General features: G+C 43.8%; 1 protein-coding gene across 1 annotated transcript in view; it reads left to right on the top strand.

Moving 5' to 3' along the window:
* Window positions 1-432: 432 nt before the first annotated feature.
* Window positions 433-27,543, top strand: part of LOC143784319 (FAST kinase domain-containing protein 1, mitochondrial-like) — a 39,458-nt gene continuing 12,347 nt past the window's right edge. The window contains exons 1-4 of the mRNA XM_077272461.1: window positions 433-1,157; window positions 25,163-25,646; window positions 25,721-25,789; window positions 26,170-26,295. Of these exons, the coding sequence (XP_077128576.1) occupies window positions 25,312-25,646; window positions 25,721-25,789; window positions 26,170-26,295 (530 nt within the window). The 5' untranslated portion in view covers window positions 433-1,157; window positions 25,163-25,311. The remainder of the gene's footprint in view (window positions 1,158-25,162; window positions 25,647-25,720; window positions 25,790-26,169; window positions 26,296-27,543) is intronic.

The raw sequence follows: 27,543 nt of genomic DNA, 5'->3' as shown, positions 1-27,543 counted from the left end.
GTTGCTGCTTTGAAGGTAAAAATAATGAACTATGCAAAATATGAAAATGTAAATATATATATATATATTCCTCCTGTACTTTCTCACTATCTCCCCAGATTCTGATATTACGTCTCCTTATCTCTCTGTGATGCCGTTACACTGAGCGCTACTGACACCTACTGGCGAAACCAATAAAATGCTTCCATCTGTTGTGCAGTACTAGGTGTTACCAGCAGAGGCCACTCCAGCTCTAAACCTTCAGGACGAAACATGAATCACCTGCAAATATCACATTATAATGAGGTTACGCTGAAGGCCTCATGAGAAAATGACCTATTGTTTATATCAGGTTTTTTTTCTTCAATGTATTTTTTTCCATATAACAATCTGTATTAAAAATATAGTAGTAATATAATATATCAAAAATTATTAACACAAATAAATATATTTAAAAAATTACCAATAATAAGTATAAAATAAACAGACCACAAATCAACCCCCTAAAAACACAAGAAGATCCTAAGGGTGCGTGTCCACGTTCAGGATGGCCGGCGCTTTGGACGGAGCGGAAAACTCGCTCTGCCCTAAGCCCCGCCCCCTTCTGGAGACACGATGATGCCGGATGTGTTCATTGCACACATCCGGCATCATCGCACCCCACACATAGGGCCCTGTGATTTACCTTGCAGCGGCGCAGCAAGGTAAACGGACATGCTGCGATCTAAAAAGACGCGGCGCATGTCCGGAATCGCAGGGCCGCCGGGTGCGTATTAGCACGCATAGTGGAGACGGGATTTCATAAAATCCCCTCCACTATGCTGTAACATCTGGACGCGGCAGATTGAATGCTGCGGCTCTGCTCAGCGTTCAATCCGCTGCTATTCCGGATGTAAAACGGCCCGTGGACACATACCCTAAGACAAACACACTGACGAGCAAAAGAGTAACAATGTTTTGACCTTTTGACTTTCAGGCTCCATATCTCACCATCCACTACTGCTTCCAACGTGAGACTCCCATCATTTTATAGACAATCATCTTGGCTGTCTTATACACAAATGTATTGTTTATTGTTGATGCGTTTCAGATTCCACCGACTCCTTCCTCAGGATAACCATACAAAAATCAATCAATTGTCCTGCAGACGTTACACAAGTCTGGAAGCTGCAAATAAGGTGAGAGACTTCAACTTCACTATTGTGATGAGAAGCGTTGGCTTGAGTTTGCAAAAACGTATGACAAATGGACAGTATAAGATTGAAGATGGGTGATTTGGAGCGATGAGATGAAAGGCAACAGACTAGTCTCTGATGGGTGCAAATGGGTCTGGAAGAAACAAGGGAAAATGGGGCCAATGGCTGCAATCATTGAAGGAACTGTCAAGTTTTGGTAGAGGAAACCTGATCATATGGGGTTGTTTCAGGGTATGTACACACTTTCCGGATTTTTTGCGTTTTTTCGCTATAAAAACGCATACATATGCATCCCATCATTTAGAATGCATTCCGCAATTTTTGTGCATATGTCACTTTTTTTTCCCGCGAAAAAAATGCATCGTGGTAAAAAACGCAGCATGTTCATTAATTTTGCTGATTTTTTTGCGGATTTCCCACCATATTATTGCATTTGGAACCCCCGGAAAAATCTGCAAAAAAATCCACACAAAAAATGCGAGAAAAACATGAAAAAACGCACAGGATTTCTTGCAGAAAATGTCCGGTTTTGGTCAGGAAATTTCTGCAAGAAATCCTGACGTGTGCACATAGCCTCACAGCCAAAGATGTTGGATACTTGACCAGGATCGATGGTGGTCTCACGGCTGAGCTATATGTGTATTTTGATCTGACGTTTAGATCGGACTCGGACATCACTAAGATGACAGTTCTGTTCGATTTTTACACAGACCCATAGACTTGCATTGACAATTTTGTTCTGACGTTTGGATCAGTATGGAACATATCTCCATGATTTTGTATGGACTACAAACAATCCCGGACATGTGAACTGCCCCATTCACTATTTTAGGCACAAGTGTTATCTGTGAAAAGCACGGATAGCACATCCCACCCTATTTCCTTATAGATTGTAGCTTGCGAGCAGGACCCTCACTCCTCCTGTACCTGCTGATCTGTGTCACTTTGTGATATATTTATTGTCTGTTCATGTCCCTGCTTAATTGTAAAGTGGTCAGAAAATGTTGGCGCTATAGAAATAAAAATATCATCATCACTAGTATAAGAAAATATAACGTGTGAATGAGCCGTTGATAATTATCAATTGTATTAAATTAATTAATTTAGTTCCAAGTTTATTAAGCTAATTTATAGATGAATGGGAAAGTGTCTAATATTTCTAGGGAAGACCACAAATGTATTACATAGGGCAAAAATGTGACGGGTTTGGCAGAGGTTTTAGGACAGTTAGGCCGGCGTCACACTAGCGAGTTTTACGGACGTATGAGCGCAAGAAAATACGTCCGTAAAATACGCATTACACACGGCCCAATGATTCTCTATGGCCCAGCTCCTATCAGCCGTATTTTACGGATCTGTATTATACGGCCGTAGAAAATCGCAGCATGCTGCGTTTGTCACCGTATTGCGCAAAAAAATCGCCAATGAAAGTCTATGGGGGCGAGAAAAATATGGATTACTCACGAACCAGCAGTGTGACTTGCAAGAAATACGCAGCGGTGTTATAGAGAAAAGCCGGCAATTCAATTGCCGGCTTTTGCTATCTCCTTCCCAAACCCGACAGGATATGAGACATGGTTTACATACAGTAAACCATCTCATATCCCTTTTTTTTTTGCATATTCCACACTAATAATGTTAGTAGTGTGTATGTGCAAAATTTGGGCCCTCTAGCTATTAAATTAAAGGGTTAAATCACGGAAAAAATTGGCGTGGGCTCCCGCACAATTTTCTCCACCAGAGTGGTAAAGCCAGTGACTGAGGGCAGATATTAATAGCCTGGAGAGGGTCCATGGTTATTGGCCCCCCCCCTGGCTAAAAACATCTGCCCCCAGCCACCCCAGAAAAGGCACATCTGGAAGATGCGCCTATTCTGGCACTTGGCCACTCTCTTCCCACTCCCGTGTAGCGGTGGGATATGGGGTAATGAAGGGTTAATGTCACCTTGCTATTGTAAGGTGACATTAAGCCAGATTAATAACGGAGAGGCGTCAATTATGACACCTATCCATTATTAATCCAATAGTATGAAATGGTTAAGAAAACACACATTATTACAAAGTATTTTAATATCTGAAAGGGTTAACTAATTTTACAAGCAGAAGCCTGTTAATGCAGCCGCACCTGCCTGTAAAAACCAGGGGAATGAATGGAAAGCAGGGTGACCTGTAGTTACCTTGAGTTGCGGTGATGCGCCCTCTGCTGGATGTCCTCATGAACTGGAGCCTGTGAAAAGTTCCCACGCTCGAGTTCATATGAGGACATCCAGCAGAGGGCTAGGTAGTAGGTAGGGATGTGAACGCTGTGTTCTGGGATGGGTGGGCGCAGAGGAGTCTGCGGGATGTGCCGTGGTGCTTGGATGTGCCGTGATGCTTGGATGTGCCGTGGTGCCGGCATCTGCCGGTGCCTGCGCCGGCATGTGTCGGCGCCGGGATGTGCTGTGGGGCTACGCCGGGCGGTGCGGTGGGTCCGCTGGCCGTGCTGGGGTCTGCTGCAGGTGTCATTGCTGTGTGTGTCTCTGTGTGCAGGCGTCGTCCGATGGGACTACAAGTCCTATCGGACGATGCCTGCTACAGTGACAGTGAGTGACACATTAGCCAATGACGGGACAGTAGTAGTCCCATCATCCAGCTAATGTGTTGAATGTAAAAAAAAACAACACACACACACACACACGTACATACATACAGACATACAGTACATACAACATGCAGACACAGTACATACAGACATACAACATACACCATGTGACATGCAACATGTGGCGACATGAGAGGGAATGCGACATATGACATGCAAAATGTTACATGCAACATGCGACGACATGCAACATGCCACATGCAACATGCAACTACATGTGACGGCATGTGACATGCAACGACATGTGACATGCGTCAACATGCAACATGTGACAACATGCGACATGCGACATGTGACATGAGATGACATGCGAAATGCAACATGTGGCAGCATGCGACATATGACAACATGTGACATGCAACATGCGACGACATGCAGCATTCGACGACATGCAACATGCGACGACATGCGACGACATGCGACATGTGACATGCGGCGACATGCAACATTCGACAACATACGACGACATGCAATGACATGCAACATGTGACATGCGACGACATGCAACGACATGCAACATGCGACAACATGCAACATGCGACGGCATGCAACAACATGCAACATGTGACATGCGACGAAATGCGACATGCAACATGCGAGGGCATGCGACATGTGACAACATGTGACATGCGACAACATGCAACATGAGACATGTGATATGCGACATGCACCATGCGACAACATGCAACATGCGAGAACATGCAACATGTGACGACATGCAACATGTGACATGAAACATGCAACATGCGACGACATGCAACATGCCACATACAGTACATACATACAGTACATACATACAACATACATACAGACGTACAGTACATAAAACATAGAGTACATACTCACTATCACTTGTCACTTTGTTCCTCGAAGCCAGTGTTACCTGTAAAAAATATTAAAATAATAAACAAACACTATACTCCCTGATCCGCAGAAATCCAATTAAAACGAGTGTCCCTCGCCGATCTCCCGTGGAGAGCAGGAGCATCAGCTGATGCGACCGCTCTCCAGGGGCTCCAGGAATACAATGATGGAAGGTATCCTTCCACAATGTTTTCCCCACAATGTATTCCTACGCCCCTGTGAGAAAATAGTGCCTAGTCTCACTTTTGGCATTGCTGTGTGAGAAAGTTCCCACGCAGCTTTTTGCCATAAAGTGAGACCAGTGAACTATAGTAACCTCTCAGTGATGCACTGCAGGAGCCATTGTCTCCTGTCAGTGTGTCACATAGGGTCCTATAGAGCAGTGACATCACCCGATGTCACTGTTCTATAGGGGAGATCGTCATGGGACACTCGTTATTAATTGGACTACGGTGGACAGGTAGTATACGGTTTATTATTTTACATTTTTTGCAGGCGCCGAAGTATGGTAAGTATGCTTAAATGAAGAATATTAACCCCTTTCTGCCAGCTGACGGAATAGTACGTTAGCTGGCAGATCCCCTGCTTTAAGGTGGGCTCCGGCGGTGAGCCCACCTTAAAGCCGCAATATGTCAGCTGTTTTGTACAGCTGACATGTGTGCGCAATGAGCGCGAGCGGAATCGCGATCCGCCCGCCCCCATTAACTAGTTAAATGCCGCCGTCAAGCGCTGACAGCGGCATTTAACTAGCGCTCCCGGCTGCACGGCCGGAAGTGCTCACACCGCTGACCCCCGTCACATGATCAAGGGTCAGCGGTGCATTGCCATAACAACCAGAGGTCTCCTTGAGACCTCTATGGTTGTTGATGGCCGATTGCTTTGAGCGCCACCCTGTGGTCGGCGCTCAAAGTACACCACCATTTCTACTACATAGAGGTGATCTGTACTTCACCTCTATGTAGCAGAGCCGATCGTGTAGTGCATGCTTTTAGCCTCCTATGGAGGCTATTGAAGCATGCCAAAATAAAAAAAAAAAGTGTTTAAAAATATAAAAAATATATAAAAGTTTAAATCACCCCCCTTTCGCCCCAATCAAAATAAAACAATTAAAAAAAAATCAAACCTACACATATTTGGTATCACCGCGTTCAGAATCGCCCGATCTATCAATAAAAACAAAGAATTAACCTGACCACTAAATGGCGTAGCGAGAAAAAAAATCAAAACGCCAAAATTACGGTTTTTTGGTCGCCGCGACATTGCATTAAAGTGCAATAACGGGCGATCAAAGAACGTATCTACACCAAAATGGTATCATTAAAAATGACAGCTTGGCATGCAAAAAAGAAGCGCTCACCTGACCCCAGATCACGAAAATTGGAGACGCTACGGGTATCGGAAAATCGCACACTTTTTTTTTTTTTTTGCAAACTTTGGAATTTTTATCCACCACTTAGATAAAACATAAACTAGACATGTTAGGTGTCTATGAACTCGTAATGACCTGGAGAATCATAATGGCAGGTTAGTTTTAGCATTTAGTGAACCTAGCAAAAAAGCCAAACGAAAAACAAGTCTGAGATTGCACTTTTTTTTGCAATTTCATCACACTTGGAATTTTTTTCCCATTTTCTGTTACATGGCATGGTAAAACCAATGGTATCGTTCAAAAGTACATCTCGTCCCGCAAAAAATAAGCCCTCATATGGCCATATTGACTGAAAAATAAAAAAGTTATGGTTCTGGGAAGCAGGGGAGTGAAAAACAAAAACGAAAAAACGGAAAAAGCTCTGGGGGTGAAGGGGTTAAAATACTTTTTTCCTAATGTGTGTGTGTTTTATTAATCCTTTAATACTATTGGATTAATAACGGATAGGCGTCTTATTGACGCCTCTCCGTTATTAACCCGGCTTAATGTCACCTTACAATAGCAAGGTGACATTAACCCCTTATTACCCCATATCCCACCGCTACACCGGAGTGGGAAGATAGGGGCTAAGTGCCGGAATTGGCGCATCTTACAGATGCGCCATTTCTGGGGCGGCTGCGGACTGGTATTTGTAGCTGGGGGGAGGGCCAATATCCATGGCCCCTCTCTAGGCTATGAATATCAGCCCGCAGCTGTCTGCGTAGCCTTTCTGGCTATGAAATATAGGGGGACCCCACGTCATTTTTTTGGGGGGTCCCCCTATTTTAATAGCCAGTAAAGGCTACGCAGACAGCTGCGGGCTGATATTCATAGCAGGCTACAAATATTGGCCCTCGGCTGTCGGCTTTCCCCCTCTGGCGCAGAAAATTTCGCGGGAGCCCACGCCATATTTTTTTTTCTTCGTTTTTTTTTTACTGAAACATATTGTTCATTAACCCCTTTCTGCCAGCTGACGGAATAGTACATCAGCTGGCATTATCCCCACGCTTTGAGGTGGGCTTCGGCGGTGAGCAACATGTCAGTTGTTTTCATTACAACAAAAAAAAATATGTTTTTTTGGTCGCCGCGACATTGCATCAAAATGCAATAATGGGCAATCAAAAGAACGTATCTGCACAAAAGTGGTATCATTAAAAACGTCAGCTCGGCGAGCAAAAAATTAGCCCTCACCCGACCCAATATCTCAGAAAATATAGACGCTACGGGTATCGTAAAACGGCGCAATTATTTTATTTCTTTTTAGCAAAGTTTTGATTTTTTTTTTACCACTTAGATAAAAAATAATCTACACGTGTTTGGTGTCTATGAACTCGTAATGACCTGGAAAATCATAATGGCAGGTCAATTTTATGCTGTGTGCACACGTTGCAGATTTGGGTGCAGAATTTTCTGCACAAAATCTGCATCTCCTTGCTGAAAACGCAGCTGCGTTTTTTATGCATTTTTTTCACGTTTTTTTCATATTTTTTGCGTGGTTTTCATGCGGGGTTTTTGTGTGGTTTTGATGCAGTTCTTGGTGCGGTTTTTGCGTGGTTTTGATTCAGTTTTTGCTGCAGTATTTGGTGCGGTTTTTTGCGTGGTTTTGATTCAGGTTTTTGATGCTTTTTTATGCAGTTTTTGGTGAAGTTTTGATGCAGTTTTTGATTCAGTTTTGATGCAGTTTTTGGTGCGGTTATGATGCAGTTTTTGGTGCGGTTTTGATGCAGTTTTTGGTGCGGTTTTGATGCTGTTTTTGGTGCGGTTTTGATTCAGTTTTTGGTGCAGTTTTGATGCAGTATTTGGTGTGGTTTTGATGCAGTATTTGGTGCTGTTTTGATGCAGTTTTTGGTGCGGTTATGATGCAGTATTTGGTGCGGTTGTGATGCTGTTGTTGGTGCGGTTTTGATGCTGTTTTTGGTGCCGTTTTGCTGCAGTTTTTGATACAGTTCTTGGTGAGGGTTTGATGCATTTTTGGTGCATTTTTGATGCAATATTTGGAGCAGTTTTGATGCAGTTTTTGGTGCGGTTTTTGCGCGGTTTTGATTCAGTTTTTGCTGCAGTATTTGGTGCTTTTTTGCGTGGTTTTGATTCAGGTTTTTGATGCTTTTTTATGCAGTTTTTGGCGAACTTTTGGTGCAGTATTTGGTGCGGTTTTGATGCAGTATTTGGTGTGGTTTTGATGCAGTTTTTGGTGCGGTTTTGAAGCAGTTTTTTGTGCGTTTAGGCCATGTGCCCACGCTGCGGATTCCGCTGCGGAATTTTCTGCAGCGGATTTGATAAATCCGCAGTGCAAAACCGCTGTGGTTATTACTGCGGATTTATCGCGGTTTCTATAGCGGTTTCCGCTGCGGATTTACACCTGCAGTTTTCTATTGGAGCAGGTTTAAACCCGCAGCGCAATCCGCACAAAGAAATGACATGCTGCGGAATATAAACCGATGCGTTTCCGCTCGTTTTTTCCGCAGCATGTACACTGCGGAATTCATTTCCCATAGGTTTATATTGTACTGTAAACTCATGGGAAACCGCTGCGGACCCGCAGCTGCGGAAACGCTGCGGTTCCGCAGCAAAATCCGCAGCGTGTGCACATACCCTTATGATGCCGTTTTTGGTGCGGTTTTGATGCAGTTTTTGGTGCGGTTTTGATGCGGTTTTGATGCAGTTTTTGGTGCAGTTTTGATGCTGTTGTTGGTGCGGTTTTGATGCAGTTTTTGCTGCAGTTTTGATGCAGTTTTTTGTGGAGTTTTTTCGCACTTTTGATGCATTTTTTAATTTTTTTTGGTGCGGTTTTTGCGTGTTTTTTGTGCGTTTTTGTATGCATTTTTGAAAGCTAAATAAAGATGTATTATTGAACAAAAAAAGATTTGTGATGTCATTATTGTCCAACCTCCTCTTTTACATTTGTCCAACCCACACTCAATTACACACAGATAGATAGACATATAGATGATAGATGAAATGGATAGACAGAGCTACATATAGATAGATCTATAGATGCATACATCTATCTATTCCTATATCTATCTATAGATATATCTGGATAGATATATCTATTGATAGATGTATGGATAGTGTAGGGTGCGTGTCCACTGTCCAGATTACATCCAAATTAGCTGCAAATTGGATGCTGCGTACTTGTAGTCCCATCAGATGATGCCTGCACACACCCCAAAAGACCCCCCGCACAGCCCCGCACACACCCGAACAGTCCCGCACACACCCGAACAGTCCCGCAGACCCCGTCCGCACACACATACACGCACACCATCACCGCCCACACACTTCCCTCCTCCCGAACTGCAGCGTTTCTCGGACCCACATCCGCATCTAAACTGCAGCTCTTTTTTACATCTGCGGTTTTGCTGCAGATGTGCCCGACTCAATGAAAGTCTATGGGTACAGAAACGCTGCAGTTTGGCAAAAAAAGAAGTGATATGCTGCTGAAAAAAAAAAGCTGCGTTTCGGTGTGTCTTTTTCCGCAGCATGTGCACAACAAGTCTGCTGCTCCCATAGACTTACATTGGTTGAGCACTACACTGCGGATTTGATGCAACTCTGGGCAGCAAAAAACCCTGCGGATCTGCAATCAAATCCGCAACGTGTGCACAGCCTTAGCATTTAGTGAACCTAGCAAAAAAGCCAAGCAAAAAACAAGTGTGGGATTGCACTTTTTTTGCAATTTCATCGCACTTTGACTTTTTTTTCACATTTTCTGTTACACGACATGGTAAAACCAATGGTGTCGTTCAAAAGTAGAACTTGTCCCGCAAAAGATAAGCCCTCACATGGCCATATTGATGGAAACATTATGGCTCTGGAAAGAAGGGGAGAGATAAACGAAAAAAGCTCCAGGGGTGAAGGGGGTTTAGAAACATGGATATGGACATATCTATGGAAATAGACATAGATATATAGATATATCTGTATGTATCTATCTATCTATCCATCCTATATCTCTGTGTCTATCTATCTATCTATCTATAATAATAATTTTTATTTATATAGCGCCAACATATTCCGCAGCGCTTTACAACTTATAGAGGGGACTTGTACAGACAATAGACATTACAGCATAACAGAAATCACAGTTCAAAACAGATACCAGGAGGAATGAGGGCCCTGCTCGCAAGCTTACAAACTATGAGGAAAAGGGGAGACACGAGAGGTGGATGGTAACAATTGCTTTAGTTGTTCGGACCAGCCATAGTGTAAGGCTCGGGTGTTCATGTAAAGCTGCATGAACCAGTTAACTGCCTAAGTATGTAGCAGTACAGACACAGAGGGCTATTAACTGCATAAAGTGTATGAGAACATGATGAGAGGAACCTGATAATGTTTATTTTTATTTATTTATTTATTTTTTTATTTTTTTTAGGCCACACAGGGATAGTTAGGTTAATGCGTTGAGGCGGTAGGCCAGTCTGAACAAATGCGTTTTTAGGGCACGCTTAAAACTGTGGGGATTGGGGATTAATCGTATTAACCTGGGTAGTGCATTCCAAAGAATTGGCGCAGCACGTGTAAAGTCTTGGAGACGGGAATGGGAGGTTCTGATTATTGAGGATGCTAACCTGAGGTCATTAGCGGAGCGGAGGGCACGGGTAGGGTGGTAGACTGAGACCAGAGAGGAGATGTAGGGTGGTGCTGAGCCATGGAGTGCTTTTTGGATGAGGGTAGTAGTTTTGTACTGGATTCTGGAGTGGATGGGTAGCCAGTGTAATGACTGGCATAAGGTAGAGGCATCGGTGTAATGGTTGGTGAGGCATATGATCCTGGCAGCAGCATTCAGGACAGATTGGAGCGGGGAGAGTTTGGTAAGAGGGAGGCCGATTAGTAGAGATTTACAATAGTCCAGACGAGAATGAATAAGTGAGACAGTAAGAGTTTTTGCAGAGTCGAAAGTAAAAAAAGGGCGAATTCTAGAAATGTTTTTGAGATGCAGATAGGAAGAGCGAGCCAGTGATCGGATGTGGGGGATGAATGAAAGCTCGGAATCAAGGATGACCCCAAGGCAGCGGGCATGTTGCTTTGGAGTAATGGTGGAACCGCACACGGAGATGGCAATGTCAGGCAAAGGTAGGTTAGTAGAGGGAGAGAACACGAGGAGTTCAGTTTTTGACAGGTTCAGTTTCAGATAGAGGGAGGACATGATGTTAGAGAGAGACATCTGTGTGTAATGGAGTGTGCGTTGGACAAATGTAAAAGAGGAGGTTGGACAGAAATGACATCACAAATCTTTTTGAAGCTAGAGGAGGTTCCTGCTTAGTGGCAGTGCAATGCATCATGGAACTTGTAGTATTAGAGCACAATAACTCAGGAGAAAGGAAGTTGTCGATTAACCCCATGAGAGCTAGATCCAGCACTGAAGATGTGCTGCTACAGCATGATAAAAGGTAATATTGCTAAAATAAAGACAGTGGATGTTTTCAGTAGCACATAATTGCAAGATTTATGAAAAAAAAAAAATTATTGTAGTGGACAACTTATTTAAGTCTGAAGTTCCGGCCTGGACTCACCGGACTCAAGTTAGTCTGCAGTTAGCTATTAGTTATTAGCTATTCGATTTTCATGTATGGCAGTTAGCTATTAGTTATTAGTTAGCTATTCGATTTTCATATATGGCAGTTAGCTATTTGTTATTAGTTAGCTATTCGATTTTCATGCATGGTTAATTATACATAGAGTGGATATTGTTTGGGTAAAATTTTGATCAGGACTTTGAGATGTTTATTTTGACTACTTGTGGTCCTGGGTTATTCACGTAAATCGCTTATGCCGCACATAATCAAACGCACTCAATCGTACGTAAATTCAATTTGAAAACAGGTACCCTTGACCACTAGTATTAAAAATGAACATATCAATGTCCTGAATAATATTTACCAAAAAAATTATCAACTCTGTGTAGTTCAGAAGTTATTCACGTAAATCGCTTATGTCGCGCATAATCAAACACACTCAATCATACGTAAGTTCAATTTGAAAACAGGTACTCTAGACCACTAGTACTCAAAATGACCAGCTCAATGTCCTGAACAATATTTGCCAAAACAATTATCAACTCTATGTGTAGTTCAGAAGTTATTCACGTAAATCGCTTATTTTTGTATGTTAACAGAACCTTGGAAGAGTTTCACCAGTAACTTGCTAGAACTATCATCAAAATGTACTTCATGGCCAGAATGTTGTCAACTACATCCAGTAAGACATTAATTATTCACAGAATCAGCTTACCTTGAACCACAAGTAGTCAAATGAAACAAGTTCAAGTTCTGCACATAATCTGAAATAAAATATCAGAACTCTGTATAGTTCAGAAGCGAAAAGGAAAAATCACTTATTTCCATGTGTGAAAATAAACATGGTAAAATGTCGTTAATAATGTATTAGGTGTGTTTTCAAAATGTGTTATACCTTGTCAGTAAACAATGCAATCAGTTTGGGAGTTAGGCCGGAGTCACACACAACATATAAAAATACAGTCCGTTTTTGATGGCCGAGATAAGCAGAAAATTTCCTGAACAGTGATCCGTATTCAATGCGAGGATGCAATTTTTTCTCCTACAATTATCCGTGTGCCATCCGTGTGGCATCCGTATGGCGAAATTTTCTCGACGGCTTGCAAAATGGACATAGAATGGTTCCATGGCCTCAAATATTCCTTATAACATATATACAGTCTATATATACACTGTGTTCCAAATTATTATGCAAATAATATTTCCTCATATTTTCTCTAAATTACCTATCTGAATTGCAGTCATTGTTATTTTCCAGTCATCTACTAGTCTAGTATAATTGCAATGTTTTGGAAAAAACTGCCTATGAAAACAGTATCTTTTTAAAAAAAAATAAACACTCAAAATGCATGTTCCAAATTATTATGCACAGCAGAGTTTTCAACCTCTTTTTTTTATTTTGAACAAAAAAAGGTCAATTGTGAAGTTATAAGCATTATCAGCTTATTACAAAATGAAATCAAACAGTTTTCAAGTGAAAACTTTATTCTAGGTGATGTTACATTTGCACATAGGACCCCTTGTTCGAAAAAAGCTTCTGAACTCTCTCGTCCATTGAATTTGTCAGTTTTTGGATGGTTTCTGCTTCATTTGTTTTGCATGTGGACAGAATACCCTCCCAGAGCTGTTGCTTAGATGTGAACTGCCTCCCGCCATCATAGACACTCCTTTTGATGATGCTCCAGAGGTTCTCAATGGGGTTGAGGTCAGGGGAAGATGGTGGCCACACCATAAGTTTGTCCTCTTTTATGCCCATAGCAGCCAGAGATGCAGATGTGTTTTTTGCAGCATGAGATGGTGCATTATCATGCATGAAAATGATCTTGCTGCGGTTCTTCCTCTTGAACCATGGCAGGAAGTGTTGTTTTAGAAACTCCACATAGATTATGGAGTTCATCTTTACCCCTTCAGGGATCATAAAGGGGCCGACAATCTCTCTCCCCATGATTCCAGCCCAAAACATTACTCCACCTCCTTGTTGGCGCCTTAGCCGTGTTTTCATGGGGTGTCCATCAACCAGCCATCCTTCACTCCATCCATCTGGACCATCGAGCGTTGCGCGGCACTCATCGGTGAACAAAACAGTTTGGAAGTCAGTCTTCGTTTGTTTTAAGTTTCTTTTTATTAGTTTTACACAAATAACAGATAGGTAAATGGTAACATGTGGATTTGAGATACATCAGTATGACATATAACCCAATCTCGGGAAGGCTAGTTCAATAATAACATGTAATATTAGTGATGAACATGTAGATAAACATGTGGATAAACATAAGATTACAGTAAGATGCAATCATTAAGAAAGTTCAGATTTGAAGTCTTGTGACTTCCCGAAGGCTAGATCAGAAACCAAAAACAACTCCACATTAATGCGACATTTAACCAATACACACATACTGTAAATAGAAAGAAAGAAAGAAGAGGAGAAAGGGGGTAGGTGATAGATTCACTAGAAGGGGAGGGTTCGGCTTATCGTAAAATAGGTGCAAGGGATTTAGAGGGGGGACATCGACACGTTCATTTCTGGATTAGGAAGAGATCCAAACCTCTAAAGAGATTTCTAATTGTTAATGAGAGCCAAATACTCATCACTAGATCTGAAAGATTTCCAGGGGACCTATGTTGTGTGGAATTTCTTCTATATAGTATAACTGGTCCACTTTGTTGACCCAATCCGAAATGCTCGGGCAGTTTTTAGTCAACCAGTGGACTGGGATAAGAAGCTTAGCTGTTGATAGAAGGAAAGCCAACAGGGATTTATTTTTATATTTCGAGTTGTCCCCCTTCCAGTTTAAAAAAATGAGTGTCAGGGAGGGTGGATGTAGTAATTTGCATATTTTAGTTATATGTTTTAATACTTCTTTCCAAAAAGTTTGTAGTATTTCACAAGACCACCACATATGCAGAAAAGTACCAACGTCTTTAGTACATCTCCAACAGGTTGGTGAAGAATTAGGATACCAAAGATGAGATAGAGTTGGGGTAGTGTACCATCTAGTGACTATTTTGTCATGGTTCTCAATGGCAAGAGAACTTCAGAAAAGCATAAATCAGGACTAGCTCTTGGATGATGGAATCTAGAGCTGACCGTGAGCTAAACCTACCGCACAACTAACAGTGGCCGGGTAGCGTGCCTACGTATATCCCTAGACGCCCAGCGCCAGCCGGAGGACTAACTAACCCTGGCAGAGGAAAAACAGGCCTAGCTTACCTCTAGTGGAAATTCCCCAAAAAGGTGACAGAAGCCCCCCACATGTATTGACGGTGAGTTCAGAGGGAAAAGACATACGTAGTATGAAGGCAGGTTCAGCAAAGCGAGGTCCACTTACTAGATAGTAGAAAAATAAGAAAGGGAACTTCACGGTCAGCTGAAAACCCTATTTACAAAACCATCCTGAAATTACTTTAAACTCAAGTATCAACTCATGAGACTGGAGTGGTAATTTCAGCTCACAAGAGGTTCCAGCTACAGAAATATACCATAACTGTGAACTGGAACAAAAATGCAAAATAATACTCAGGACAAAAGTCCAACTTAGCTGATCAGAAGACTAGGAGCAGGAACATGCAACAGAAAGCTCTGGTTACATTGATGACCGGCAAGGCAATGACTGAGCAGCAAGGCTAAATAGGAAACTCCCATATCCTGGAGGAAACAGGTGAACAGAGAAAGTGAAGACAAGTCCAGTACCACCAGTGACCACCGGGGGAGCCCAAAACCAAATTCACAACAGTACCCCCCCCTTAAGGAGGGGGCACCGAACCCTCACAAGAACCCCGAGGGCGTTCAGGATGAGCCCTATGAAAGGCACGGACCAGATCAGAGGCATGGACATCAGAGGCTGTCACCCACGAATTATCCTCCTGACCGTAACCCTTCCACTTGACCAAATACTGAAGTTTCCGTCTGGAAACACGGGAGTCCAAGATCTTCTCCACGACGTACTCCAACTCACCCTCAACCAACACCGGAGCAGGCGGCTCAACGGAAGGCACAACAGGTACCTCATACCTGCGCAATAATGACCGATGGAAGACATTATGAATAGAAAAAGATGCAGGGAGTTCTAATCGAAAGGACACAGGGTTAAGAATCTCCAAAATCTTACACGGGCCGATGAACCGAGGCTTAAACTTAGGGGAAGAAACCCTCATAGGGACAAAACGGGAAGACAACCACACCAAGTCCCCAACACGAAGATGAGGACCAACACGACGACGGCGGTTGGCAAAACGCTGAGTCCTCTCCTGAGACAACTCCAAATTGTCCATTACCTGCCCCCAAATCTGATGCAACCTATCCACCACAGCATCCACTCCAGGACAATCCGAAGACTCCACCTGACCGGAAGAAAAACAAGGATGAAACCCCGAATTGCAAAAAAATGGAGAAACCAAAGTGGCAGAACTAGCCCGATTATTGAGGGCAAACTCCGCCAACGGCAAAAAGGCAACCCAGTCATCCTGATCCGCAGACACAAAACACCTCAAATAAGTCTCCAATGTCTGATTAGTTCGTTCGGTCTGGCCATTAGTCTGGGGATGGAACGCAGACGAAAACGACAAATCAATGCCCATCCTTGCACAGAACGCCCGCCAGAATCTAGACACGAACTGGGTCCCCCTGTTAGAAACGATATTCTCCGGAATGCCATGCAAGCGAACCACATTCTGAAAAAACAGAGGAACCAACTCGGATGAGGAAGGCAATCTAGGCAAGGGAACCAAATGAACCATCTTAGAGAAACGGTCACACACCACCCAGATGACAGACATTTTCTGAGAAACAGGGAGATCAGAAATAAAATCCATAGAGATGTGGGTCCAAGGCCTCTTCGGAATAGGCAAGGATAACAACAATCCACTGGCCCGAGAACAACAAGGCTTGGCCCGAGCACAAACATCACAAGACTGCACAAAAGCTCGTACATCTCGAGACAGGGAAGGCCACCAGAAGGACCTAGCCACCAAATCCCTGGTACCAAAGATTCCAGGATGACCTGCCAACGCCGAAGAATGAACCTCCGAGATGACTCTATTGGTCCAATCATCGGGAACAAACAGTCTACCAGGCGGGCATCGATCAGGTTTATCCGCCTGAAACTCCTGCAAGGCCCGTCGCAGGTCCGGGGAGACAGCAGACAATATTACACCATCCTTAAGAATACCAGTAGGTTCAGAATCACCAGGGGAATCAGGCTCGAAACTCCTAGAAAGGGCATCCGCCTTCACATTTCTAGTACCCGGTAGGTATGAAACCACAAAATTAAACCGAGAGAAAAACAACGACCAGCGCGCCTGTCTAGGATTCAGGCGCCTGGCAGACTCAAGATAAATCAAATTCTTGTGATCGGTTAATACCACCACCTGATGTCTGGCCCCCTCGAGCCAATGACGCCACTCCTCAAAAGCCCACTTCATAGCCAAAAGCTCCCGATTACCAACATCATAATTTCGTTCAGCAGGCGAAAACTTTCGAGAAAAGAAAGCACAAGGTCTCATCACGGAGCAGTCGGAACTTTTCTGCGACAAAACTGCCCCCGCTCCGATCTCAGAAGCGTCGACCTCAACCTGAAAAGGAAGAGTAACTTCAGGCTGACGCAACACAGGGGCAGAGGAAAAGCGGCGCTTAAGCTCCCGAAAGGCCTCCACAGCAGCAGGGGACCAATCAGCAACATCAGCACCCTTCTTGGTCAAATCAGTCAAAGGTTTAGCAACATCAGAAAAACCAGTAATAAATCGACGATAAAGATTAGCAAAGCCTAAAAATTTCTGAAGGCTCTTAAGAGAAGAAGGCTGCGTCCAATCACAAATAGCCCGAACCTTGACAGGGTCCATCTCAATGGACGAGGGGGAAAAAATGTACCCCAAAAAAGAAATTTTTTGAACCCCAAAAACACACTTAGAACCCTTCACACACAAGGAATTAGACCGTAAAACCTGAAAAACCCTCCTGACCTGTTGGACATGAGAGTCCCAGTCATCCGAAAAAATCAAAATATCATCAAGATACACAATCATAAATTTATCCAGGTATTCACGGAAAATGTTATGCATAAAGGACTGAAAAACTGAAGGGGCATTTGAAAGACCAAAAGGCATTACTAGATACTCAAAGTGGCCCTCGGGCGTATTAAATGCGGTTTTCCACTCATCCCCCTGCTTAATTCGCACCAAATTATACGCCCCACGGAGATCAATCTTAGAGAACCACTTAGCCCCCTTTATTCGAGCAAACAAATCAGTCAGCAGTGGCAGAGGATACTGATATTTGACTGTGATTTTATTCAAGAGTCGATAATCAATACACGGCCTCAAAGAGCCATCTTTTTTAGATACAAAGAAAAAACCGGCTCCTAAGGGAGAGGAAGATGGACGAATATGTCCCTTTTCCAGGGACTCCTTAATATATTCTCGCATAGCAGCATGTTCAGGCACAGATAGATTAAATAAACGACCCTTTGGAAATTTACTGCCCGGAATCAGATCTATGGTACAATCGCAATCTCTGTGAGGAGGTAGTGAACCAAGCTTAGGCTCCTCAAAAACATCACGATAATCAGATAAAAATTCCGGAATCTCAGAGGGAATAGATGACGAAATGGAAACCAAAGGTACGTCCCCATGAGCCCCCTGACATCCCCAGCTTAACACAGACATTGCTTTCCAGTCAAGGACTGGATTATGGGCTTGCAGCCATGGCAATCCAAGTACCAGAACATCATGTAGATTGTACAACACAAGGAAGCGAATCGTCTCCTGATGGTCCGGATTCATACGCATAGTCACTTGTGTCCAGTATTGTGGTTTATTACTAGCCAATGGCGTAGAGTCAATACCCTTCAGAGGTATAGGAACTTCCAGAGGCTCTAAATTAAACCCACAGCGCCTGGCAAAGGACCAATCCATAAGACTCAAAGCGGCGCCAGAGTCGACATAGGCGTCCGCGGTAATTGACGACAAAGAACAAATCAAGGTCACAGATAAAATAAACTTAGACTGCAAAGTGCCAATTGAAATAGACTTATCAACTTTTTTTGTACGTTTAGAGCATGCTGATATAACATGAGTTGAATCACCACAATAGAAGCACAACCCATTTTTTCGCCTAAAATTCTGCCGTTCGCTTCTGGACAGAATTCTATCACATTGCATATTCTCTGGCGCCTTCTCAGGAGACACCGCCAAATGGTGCACAGGTTTGCGCTCCCGCAAACGCCGATCAATCTGAATAGCCATTGTCATGGACTCATTCAGACCTGTAGGCACAGGGAACCCCACCATAACATCTTTAATGGCATCAGAGAGACCCTCTCTGAAATTCGCCGCCAAGGCACACTCATTCCACTGAGTAAGCACAGACCATTTGCGAAATTTTTGGCAGTATATTTCAGCTTCCTCTTGCCCTTGAGATAGGGCCATCAAGGCTTTTTCAGCCTGAATCTCTGAATTAGGTTCCTCATAAAGCAACCCCAAAGCCAGAAAAAACGCATCCACATTGAGCAACGCAGGATCCCCTGGTGCCAATGCAAATGCCCAATCCTGAGGATCACCCCGCAGTAAGGAAATTACAATCCTGACCTGCTGTACGGGGTCTCCAGCGGAGCGAGATCTCAAAGACAGAAACAACTTACAATTATATTTGAAATTCTGAAAACGAGATCTATCCCCGGAGAAAAATTCTGGTAAAGGAATTCTAGGTTCAGATACAGGAGCATGAATAACAAAATCCTGTAAACTCTGAACCTTCACAGCAAGATTACTCAAACCTGTAGCCAAACTCTGAGGATCCATTTCAATTAGGTGAGATCAGAGCCATTCAAGGATTAGAAGGAGAGAGAGACAAAGGCTGCAATTTAAGCAGAAATGCTAAAGAGCCAACTATTGAGCAAGCTCAGAAAAAAAAAAAAAAAATCTGCAGACTTCTTTTTCTCTCCTTTCTTCTGCCAATAGTTTTAACACATGGCCGGTCATACTGTCATGGTTCTCAATGGCAAGAGAACTTCAGAAAAGCATAAATCAGGACTAGCTCTTGGATGATGGAATCTAGAGCTGACCGTGAGCTAAACCTACCGCACAACTAACAGTGGCCGGGTAGCGTGCCTACGTATATCCCTAGACGCCCAGCGCCAGCCGGAAGACTAACTAACCCTGGCAGAGGAAAAACAGGCCTGGCTTACCTCTAGTGGAAATTCCCCAAAAAGGTGACAGAAGCCCCCCACATGTATTGACGGTGAGTTCAGAGGGAAAAGACATACGTAGTATGAAGGCAGGTTCAGCAAAGCGAGGTCCACTTACTAGATAGTAGAAAAATAAGAAAGGGAACTTCACGGTCAGCTGAAAACCCTATTTACAAAACCATCCTGAAATTACTTTAAACTCAAGTATCAACTCATGAGACTGGAGTGGTAATTTCAGCTCACAAGAGCTTCCAGCTACAGAAATATACCATAACTGTGAACTGGAACAAAAATGCAAAATAATACTCAGGACAAAAGTCCAACTTAGCTGATCAGAAGACTAGGAGCAGGAACATGCAACAGAAAGCTCTGGTTACATTGATGACCGGCAAGGCAATGACTGAGCAGCAAGGCTAAATAGGAAACTCCCATATCCTGGAGGAAACAGGTGAACAGAGAAAGTGAAGAGAAGTCCAGTACCACCAGTGACCACTGGGGGAGCCCAAAACCAAATTCACAACACTATTTTATACGAATTTTCCTGTACTCTTATACAACTAGATGGGCCATGCGAATTTTTGTAAATTTGATCTACCTCCCAGTCCTGAAATTCAGTATCAAGGTCTTTTTCCCAGTTATGTATGTAAGCTCTGTGATATATGTGATGCAGTAACCCCTGTAACAGGTAGGGGGCGCTGCATGGTCTCCCCGGAATCTGCACGGAGTTGTATTGAGGCCGTGAGAATTGACCTGCAGTGATGTCAGGATCACGTGACCAGTCCATGTGATCCATTACTGTGGGTGTGGTTACAGGTACATAACGTGACCAGAGTGTGGGTCACATGTTCCTGTGTGGTTCCAGTGTTTGGACCTGAAGGGTCCAAGTGCAAAATCCCTGAGGGAGTTCCTGAGGGCTCGGTGTGTTCCTGTGTTGGAAGCCTGGGAGGAGGCTTCCTGGAAAGCACCTGCTGGCGTGGGAGGTCCTAGTAGGAGGACCGGATCCCGGAGCCGTGCACAGTGGAACTGGGGAAGCTGGAGTCCTTCGGTGAGGTCTGGACTGACTAGTGTGTGCCGGCCAGGCAAGTTGGTGATCCCTGTAAGGCAGCTTACCCGGAGGTGTGGACTGGCGAGGAGTCAGCAGGTGGAGCCGGAGCTCCCGTCAGGTATCGTACAGGCCGTAGTGCTTGTGAAGTCTATGAACTATGTGGTCTCCCTTGGGAACTGGTTAAGGGAGGACCAGCGTGTTAGTGTCCGTGAGGCAAAGCCGTACACTGAAGTGTTAGAAGCTGCAAGTAAATATTACCAGTTGGTGCCTGTTGTGTTTCATGTTATGAACTGTGCGTAACCCGGTTTATGAGGCTTAATAAACCGCATGGACTGCTTTGTTTTATAAACCCGTGCCCGTGTGCTTGAATATCGCGGCCAAGTGAGTGTCCCCCAACACTCTCAGTGAGAGAAACCTTACAATTGGTGGAGAATTTTGGCAACAATCCCGCTAGCACACGTGGAGTTAATTGCTGTGGCAGAGCCACGAAGGTGACAAGCGTCTAGCGGTAACTCGGCGGGGTTACGAAAGTGACAACCGTCTGCTGTGACTCGGCGGGGTCACAAAGGTGACAAGCGGCAGCGGTGGAGCCGTGCAGAGCCGTGTGGAGAGTAGCCGTGGTTGCAGCGAGAGGTTCCACAGCAGGCGGAGCTGTAGTGGCTTGTGGTTGGCAGCACCTGGAGGTGCCGGTTGTGTGTGACTGCAGCGGGAGCTGTGGCGGTACCAGCAGGAGCTGGTGAAAGTGACATAGAGAAAAAAAAAAAAAAAAATTCTTTTTGTGCAGACTCTTAAAAGGCCAGTACAAGCCCAGAGACATTGGGGTGTACTGTGTGAACTGGGGCCTGAGTGCCGTGGGGGAGTCCACGGGGTGTATCCCAGGGAGGGGAGTATCCCTAATAGTGAGCGGTGGCCCAAACGGGGATGGTTGCCCAAAAGGGGGCGGAGACCCAAAAAGGGGCGGTAACCCGAATAGGGGTAATGGCCCAAAAAGGGGTGGAATCCCGAAGGGGGGCTGAATCTCGAACCGGGGTGGTATCAAAAAGCGGAGCACTTGCCCAGAAAGGGGGCGGAGCCAAAAAAGGGGCGGCAATCAGTGAGGTGTCACGACTGTGTCCTTTTTGGCTGGATGGAAAGTGTGTGCAAGGGTTGATAGACCCGGGGAGAGAAGCGTCTGTGCTGGGAACCCGTCCAGGAGATTCTGTGTCACCTGGCGACACTGAATATCTCCAGGTAGCCACTATCTACATTGTCGCAGCGGAGGTTTCCACATACCATGAGGTGGTTGTAGACCCGATCTTGCCGTATCCTATGGTAATAGGACAAGATTTGGTAGCACTGTGGGAAAAGGCTGAAGTGTTTGTGGATATAATGTGGATGTCAGTTAGTAATGTTGAGAAGGCAGGCCTGACCAGAGGGAAAGGTGCGACTGTCCAACTAACTGACCTGACGTCACCTGAAGTGTACCACAATACGACTGATAGTGGTCTGCTGGATAAAACACGTGGAGCTGACACCCAGACAGAGAGTGACTTGCAGGGTCATCAGACTGTGGGGTGTGACACAGATTCTGGGGGTGACTGTGACAAATCATGGCCAGTAACAAGCGCATATGCCCTGGTGACAGGTGGAGGACGGGGTCCAGGACCTGTGGTAACGGGTGGAGGACGGGGTCCAGGACCTGTGGTAACAATAATTAATAACAATAATAATAATAATAATAATAATTAGTAACAATAACAATTCAATACAATTAAATGTCATAAGGACTTCAAAAATGGCGTTATTAGACGTAGGCGCCGCGAGCTAAATTTCCAGCGCTTTGCCTTTTGCTGATTCGTCAGACCGCTCGCGGTCGGTGGCCAGTAGGAATCGCTGGGAGAATTTAGTTGTGATTTTTAAGAGTTTTAGACGTGTGTGAAAGAAATACTGCAAAGTTAGAATGCTTTAATAAATAGAAGTGTTGATACTTTATTATTATAAATGAACAAAATGCAAAGAGAATGAAAAAGAAGGAAATCAAATCAGGATTCGGCATCCTTCGAAATCGCATCAAAGAACGTATTCTTCTGTGTACACTCGCACAAAGTCATGGATGATGTAGGATTATAGCCGGGTGTATAAACCATTATACAAAACGGGGGGAATGATCATCATTTACATAGGAAGGTTAAAATACAGTCGTTGACTGAAACAGAAACAGCTGTGTAGGAGGCTTAATACTGGGCGAAGAACAGCCGAACTCTATACAAAGGTGAGGTTGTGGAAGACAGTTTCATGTTATAGATCTTTCACCATTAAAGTAGAGAGGAGTGCAGTGGATCCCGGGTGCTGCTGCTACTAAGGTTAATCCTCAGGTATGCTTAAGGGAGGAGTAGGTTCTACGCAAACATTTTTATTTATCCTCTGTTCCGGGATCCACCTCACTGATCTTTCCTTTCCTTGTTGTGTCCTCTTTCCATTTGGTCTGCATACGGCGGATATTGGATAATATCTAACTCTTTACATAGTTGTGCCGCACACAACCTGTTCAGATGAGCGACCAACCCTCTGACTTGCCCTGACTAGTGATGAGCGAATATACTGGTTACTCGAGATTTCTCGAGCACGCTCAGGGGTCCTCTGAGTATTTTTTAGTGCTCGGAGATTTAGTTTTTCGTGCCGCAGCTGAATGATTTACATCTCTTAACCAGCTTGATTACATGTGGGGATTCCCTAGCAACCAGGCAACCCCCACATGTACTTATGCTGGCTAACAGATGTAAATCATTCAGCTGAGGTGAGGAAAACTAAATCTCCGAGCACTAAAAAATACTCGGAGGACCCCCGAGCATGCTCGGGAAATCTCGAGTAACGAGTATATTCGCTCATCACTAGCCCTGACCTGTTGCCCACAGTGTTACACAGGGAGCACCTCTTGTATTTTCTCTCTTCAGGTCTTTCACCATAGGCAGACCGAGCCATGGTCTTCAGCTGAGGACCATAGTTGGATGTGAGACTAGTCTGACTCTTCTTGGTATTTTGCAGCACTGCATCAGGTGATTCGCAGTCGTGGGACCCGTCAATCACCTGCTGTGGCACTTGGACTTTCTGGACTTGGTTTCTCTATTGCTATGGTCCACGGCCGGATCTTTAAAGTATATTATCTCTGAAAAAAATATCACTGGCTGTAATCAGGCAGCCAGGCTCTGATTAATGCTGCCTATTGTTTGGGCAGCATAAATCAAGCGACAGGTTTCTTTTAATGGTAACCCGAAGAAAGCCAGCAAGGATTACTATAAATAAAATGGCTCAGTGCTTTCCTAGCATTCTGTAGGGGTCCCAGTGACTTCACCTCCAGGCAATCGGCATAGGTGACATATCCTAGTTATATACCACCACTGTATAAGGCGGGCTGATTATGATACTAAAGATCACTCTCCTTCTTACTGGGCAGAAGTGTAAGTTTAAGGCTTTAAACATTCCAAAGATATTGCATTATTCCTTCCCATAGCATGCTGGTCTTTGGGGTTCTAGGATCCCTGGCGATCCTGAGGATGGGGCTCTTGATAAAGGGAACGAGGCTTGGCATAGTCCAATCTCGAAATGAGCGGTAGGTGCACATGCTCAACCTCCGCACCATTCATTGTGTATGGGACTGCTGGAAATAGCTGAGTGCTAAGCTTGGTTTATAAGCTCCAGTGTTCTTTTTTGGAGATTTTTTTGGGGTATGAGAAGTTGGGACTCCAGCAGCCAGTAAGTCAACCCTTATCTTTAGAAGAGGGGACGATTTACTAAACTAGAAATCACCCTTTAAACTCACCATGTAATTACATGGATGAAATGGGTCTGACACGTTCTCCACCCGATCATTCAAAGGGAGGGTAGGGTGCGATCTTCTTTGATGTCCTTATGCCTCAATAGGTTTGTTTTTATCACCAGATGCTAAAAAATGCTCTGGACAAATAACTTTAAGCTTCATATTCTAATATACAGGGGTGCATATGCTGGCATAAATGTCTATTCATATTATTATTTTTATACTATGTGGATAGGTAGATGCTGTCCTGCCGGTTGCATGGCCAGAAGGGTCACCAGACCTTACCCAGATTGACTTGATTTTTATTTGGGAAGTTATAAAAAATGAGGTTTGTTTAAGAAAATCATGCACAATTGATAACATTCAACTATTATTTAAACTGTACACCGACTTCTGCACCCCCTGTATACCAATACCATATAATAAGTATGTTAAAATGCTGATTGTATAATCTGTATGTGGAAAGAACACAGCCTTACATATAAGTTGTGGGTCCACTATTATTATTATTCCTTTTTTATCTCTTCCTTTACAGATGGCTTTAATCAAAGTGTCTTATCATATCTTGAAGTAACAAGATCTTCTCCGGAGAGAGGAATATCCACTTTCTAAGAAGATGTTGGAAGAAAAGACATAGAATATTTTTATTTCTCTAAGGTCCTAAGCCTTTCGTACAGTCCAGACATGTTCTGCTGGAGGAGGGCTTTGCCTCTTTCTCTGCGCTTCTTTCAGATGCGTAGTATCAGTTCGGATCCGCTCCTGGATCAGTTGATGACTAGCACAAACCAATTCCAGATTTTTCAACTCGTTGGCATCCATAAGTCTAAGCTTACAGTACATCATGTGGGTTGCGCCATCAATACATTATGGGAGCTTCAGAAGGGGAAGCCGAGTGCAAACGCAAATCATGAAACCGTCCGAAATCACCCGGAATTTATTGCTCTTCGGATCCTGGCAGAAAATAAAATTGACTTTATGAGCGACACCACCCTGGTGAATACGCTGTATGCCGTTATAAGGTACGAGCCACTTGCTCCATTGCTCGGTCCTTATGTTGCATCTCGTTTACCATTGTTGTATTCTGTATTTCAAGGTTTAATGTGGAAGCGCACGACTCTTTGGTGCAGCAGCTGCTAATGGAAGGCTGGAGAAGACTGGAAAAGTAAGGCTGGTGGAATGTTTGATTACCAATCCCAGCAGCCATTTTGCCATTTAGTTGCCCAGCATTAGCTCTTTGGCTCTTGAGGTTCGTCATGCTGTGTGTTGCCCAAAGGTTTTCCGCATTGTATCCCTCTTCTCCCACTAGTATACACGTCATAGCATTTCATTGTAGCATCGTAAACATGAGACAAGATGCACAGCCAGGACAGTGGAGTCCTGCACTTTTGCAACTGCGGACTGGAAAAACGAAACCTAAAAAGTTAGATCAATAAATTACTTTTTTATAAAGAAATCTTTTGGATTTTATCCTATATAACTGTATGGCGCATTGTTTGTTATTTTGTATTTATATGATTGATTGTATGTTTTTACCTGTTTCAGGTTTGAACCGGAGACGTTGTCGAAATTCTCAGTTTGTTTGGAAAAACTAGATCTGGGCAGCAGTCCGTTAATGGGAAAGGTAGCCAATGCCCTGAACACGGGCCTGGAGAACATACAAAATATTAGGTAAGCGGTCACCAGTATCTAAGACTACTGGAAGTGATTTAAAGGGATCCTGTCAGGTCACAGTGGCTCTCTCAGAGCTGAAATAATTGTCTTCACAGTCCTTATGTTTCCAAAGGTAATTTATTCCTATTTACTTATATCTACTACTTCCCTATTGTAGTATAACCTGATATGTTTGGTGATGGGTCGACTCCAAAGGGGAAAACTCCTCCTCAGGATGTGAGTTATCTCTGACCAGAGGTGTTGTTTTCATAGAACTATCCGGATAGTGAATGAGGGCAATACAAATGTGGAGGATATGCATAACTTTATGCTACAGGAAGGGCATGATTTTATTGCTGGATTATGGCAAGTAAATCATCATGTCAGCAGTTTGCGAGTCCTGAGTGACCTGACAGGTTTCCTTTAAGAAGCTAACGAGGAGTGGTCCCCATTGACCCCTTAAAGTGGACGCATCACTGTCAAACATATCAAGTTATTTTACAGCGGAGAGATAGCACATATAACTAAATATACAATAAATTACCTTTGGAAGCAATAGGACTGTTAAACAGTCATTTTAGTTCCGCCAAAGTCGTGGTAAATACAGCTCATGGGAGCAGCCATCTTGGCTCCGTCAGCTCTGCCTCTGGTGTTCTAATAGGACACGCCCCCAAATTCCAGCCTTGTTGTTATTTTTCTACTGAATCTTGCATATGTATATTTGTTTTAATTTCTTTTTCACCCATGGATTTCTATAGGCAGAGACTGGTGCAACTATCCTTCAATGTCATCACCCCACACACTAAATAAAAAAAAAAAAAATAACAAAAATAAAACATCATTTTTTAAATGTAAGGGTATGTATCCACGTTCAGGAAACGCTGCGTTTTTGACGCAGCGCTGAGCCGCAGCATCAAAAACGCAGCGTCCAGATGTTCCAGCATAGTGGAGGGGATTTAATGAAATCCCGTCTCCACTGTGCATTAAAAAACGCATGCGTTTTTCCTGCGAAAACGCACATGCGGAGCGTTTTTTCAGAACGCAGCATGTTGCTACTATGAGCAAAACACGCAGGAACACCGCAGGTGACCTGCCAGTGACCTCAGGTGCATTTTTGGTCAGGATTTTACCTGCATAAAATCCTGACCAAAGCCTGAAGCAAACCTGACCGTGGACACATACCCTAAGACTTCCATTTACTGTCTGATGTTAAAAATATTACTAATAAATGCGTAAGGCAAAATAGTACTTGTCTACAAAAATAAG

The sequence above is a fragment of the Ranitomeya variabilis genome, chromosome 7, assembly GCF_051348905.1.
Source record: "Ranitomeya variabilis isolate aRanVar5 chromosome 7, aRanVar5.hap1, whole genome shotgun sequence".
NCBI lineage: Eukaryota > Metazoa > Chordata > Amphibia > Anura > Dendrobatidae > Ranitomeya > Ranitomeya variabilis.
Note: the sequence above shows the minus strand (reverse complement) of the source record. Positions and strands in the feature narration are given on the sequence as shown.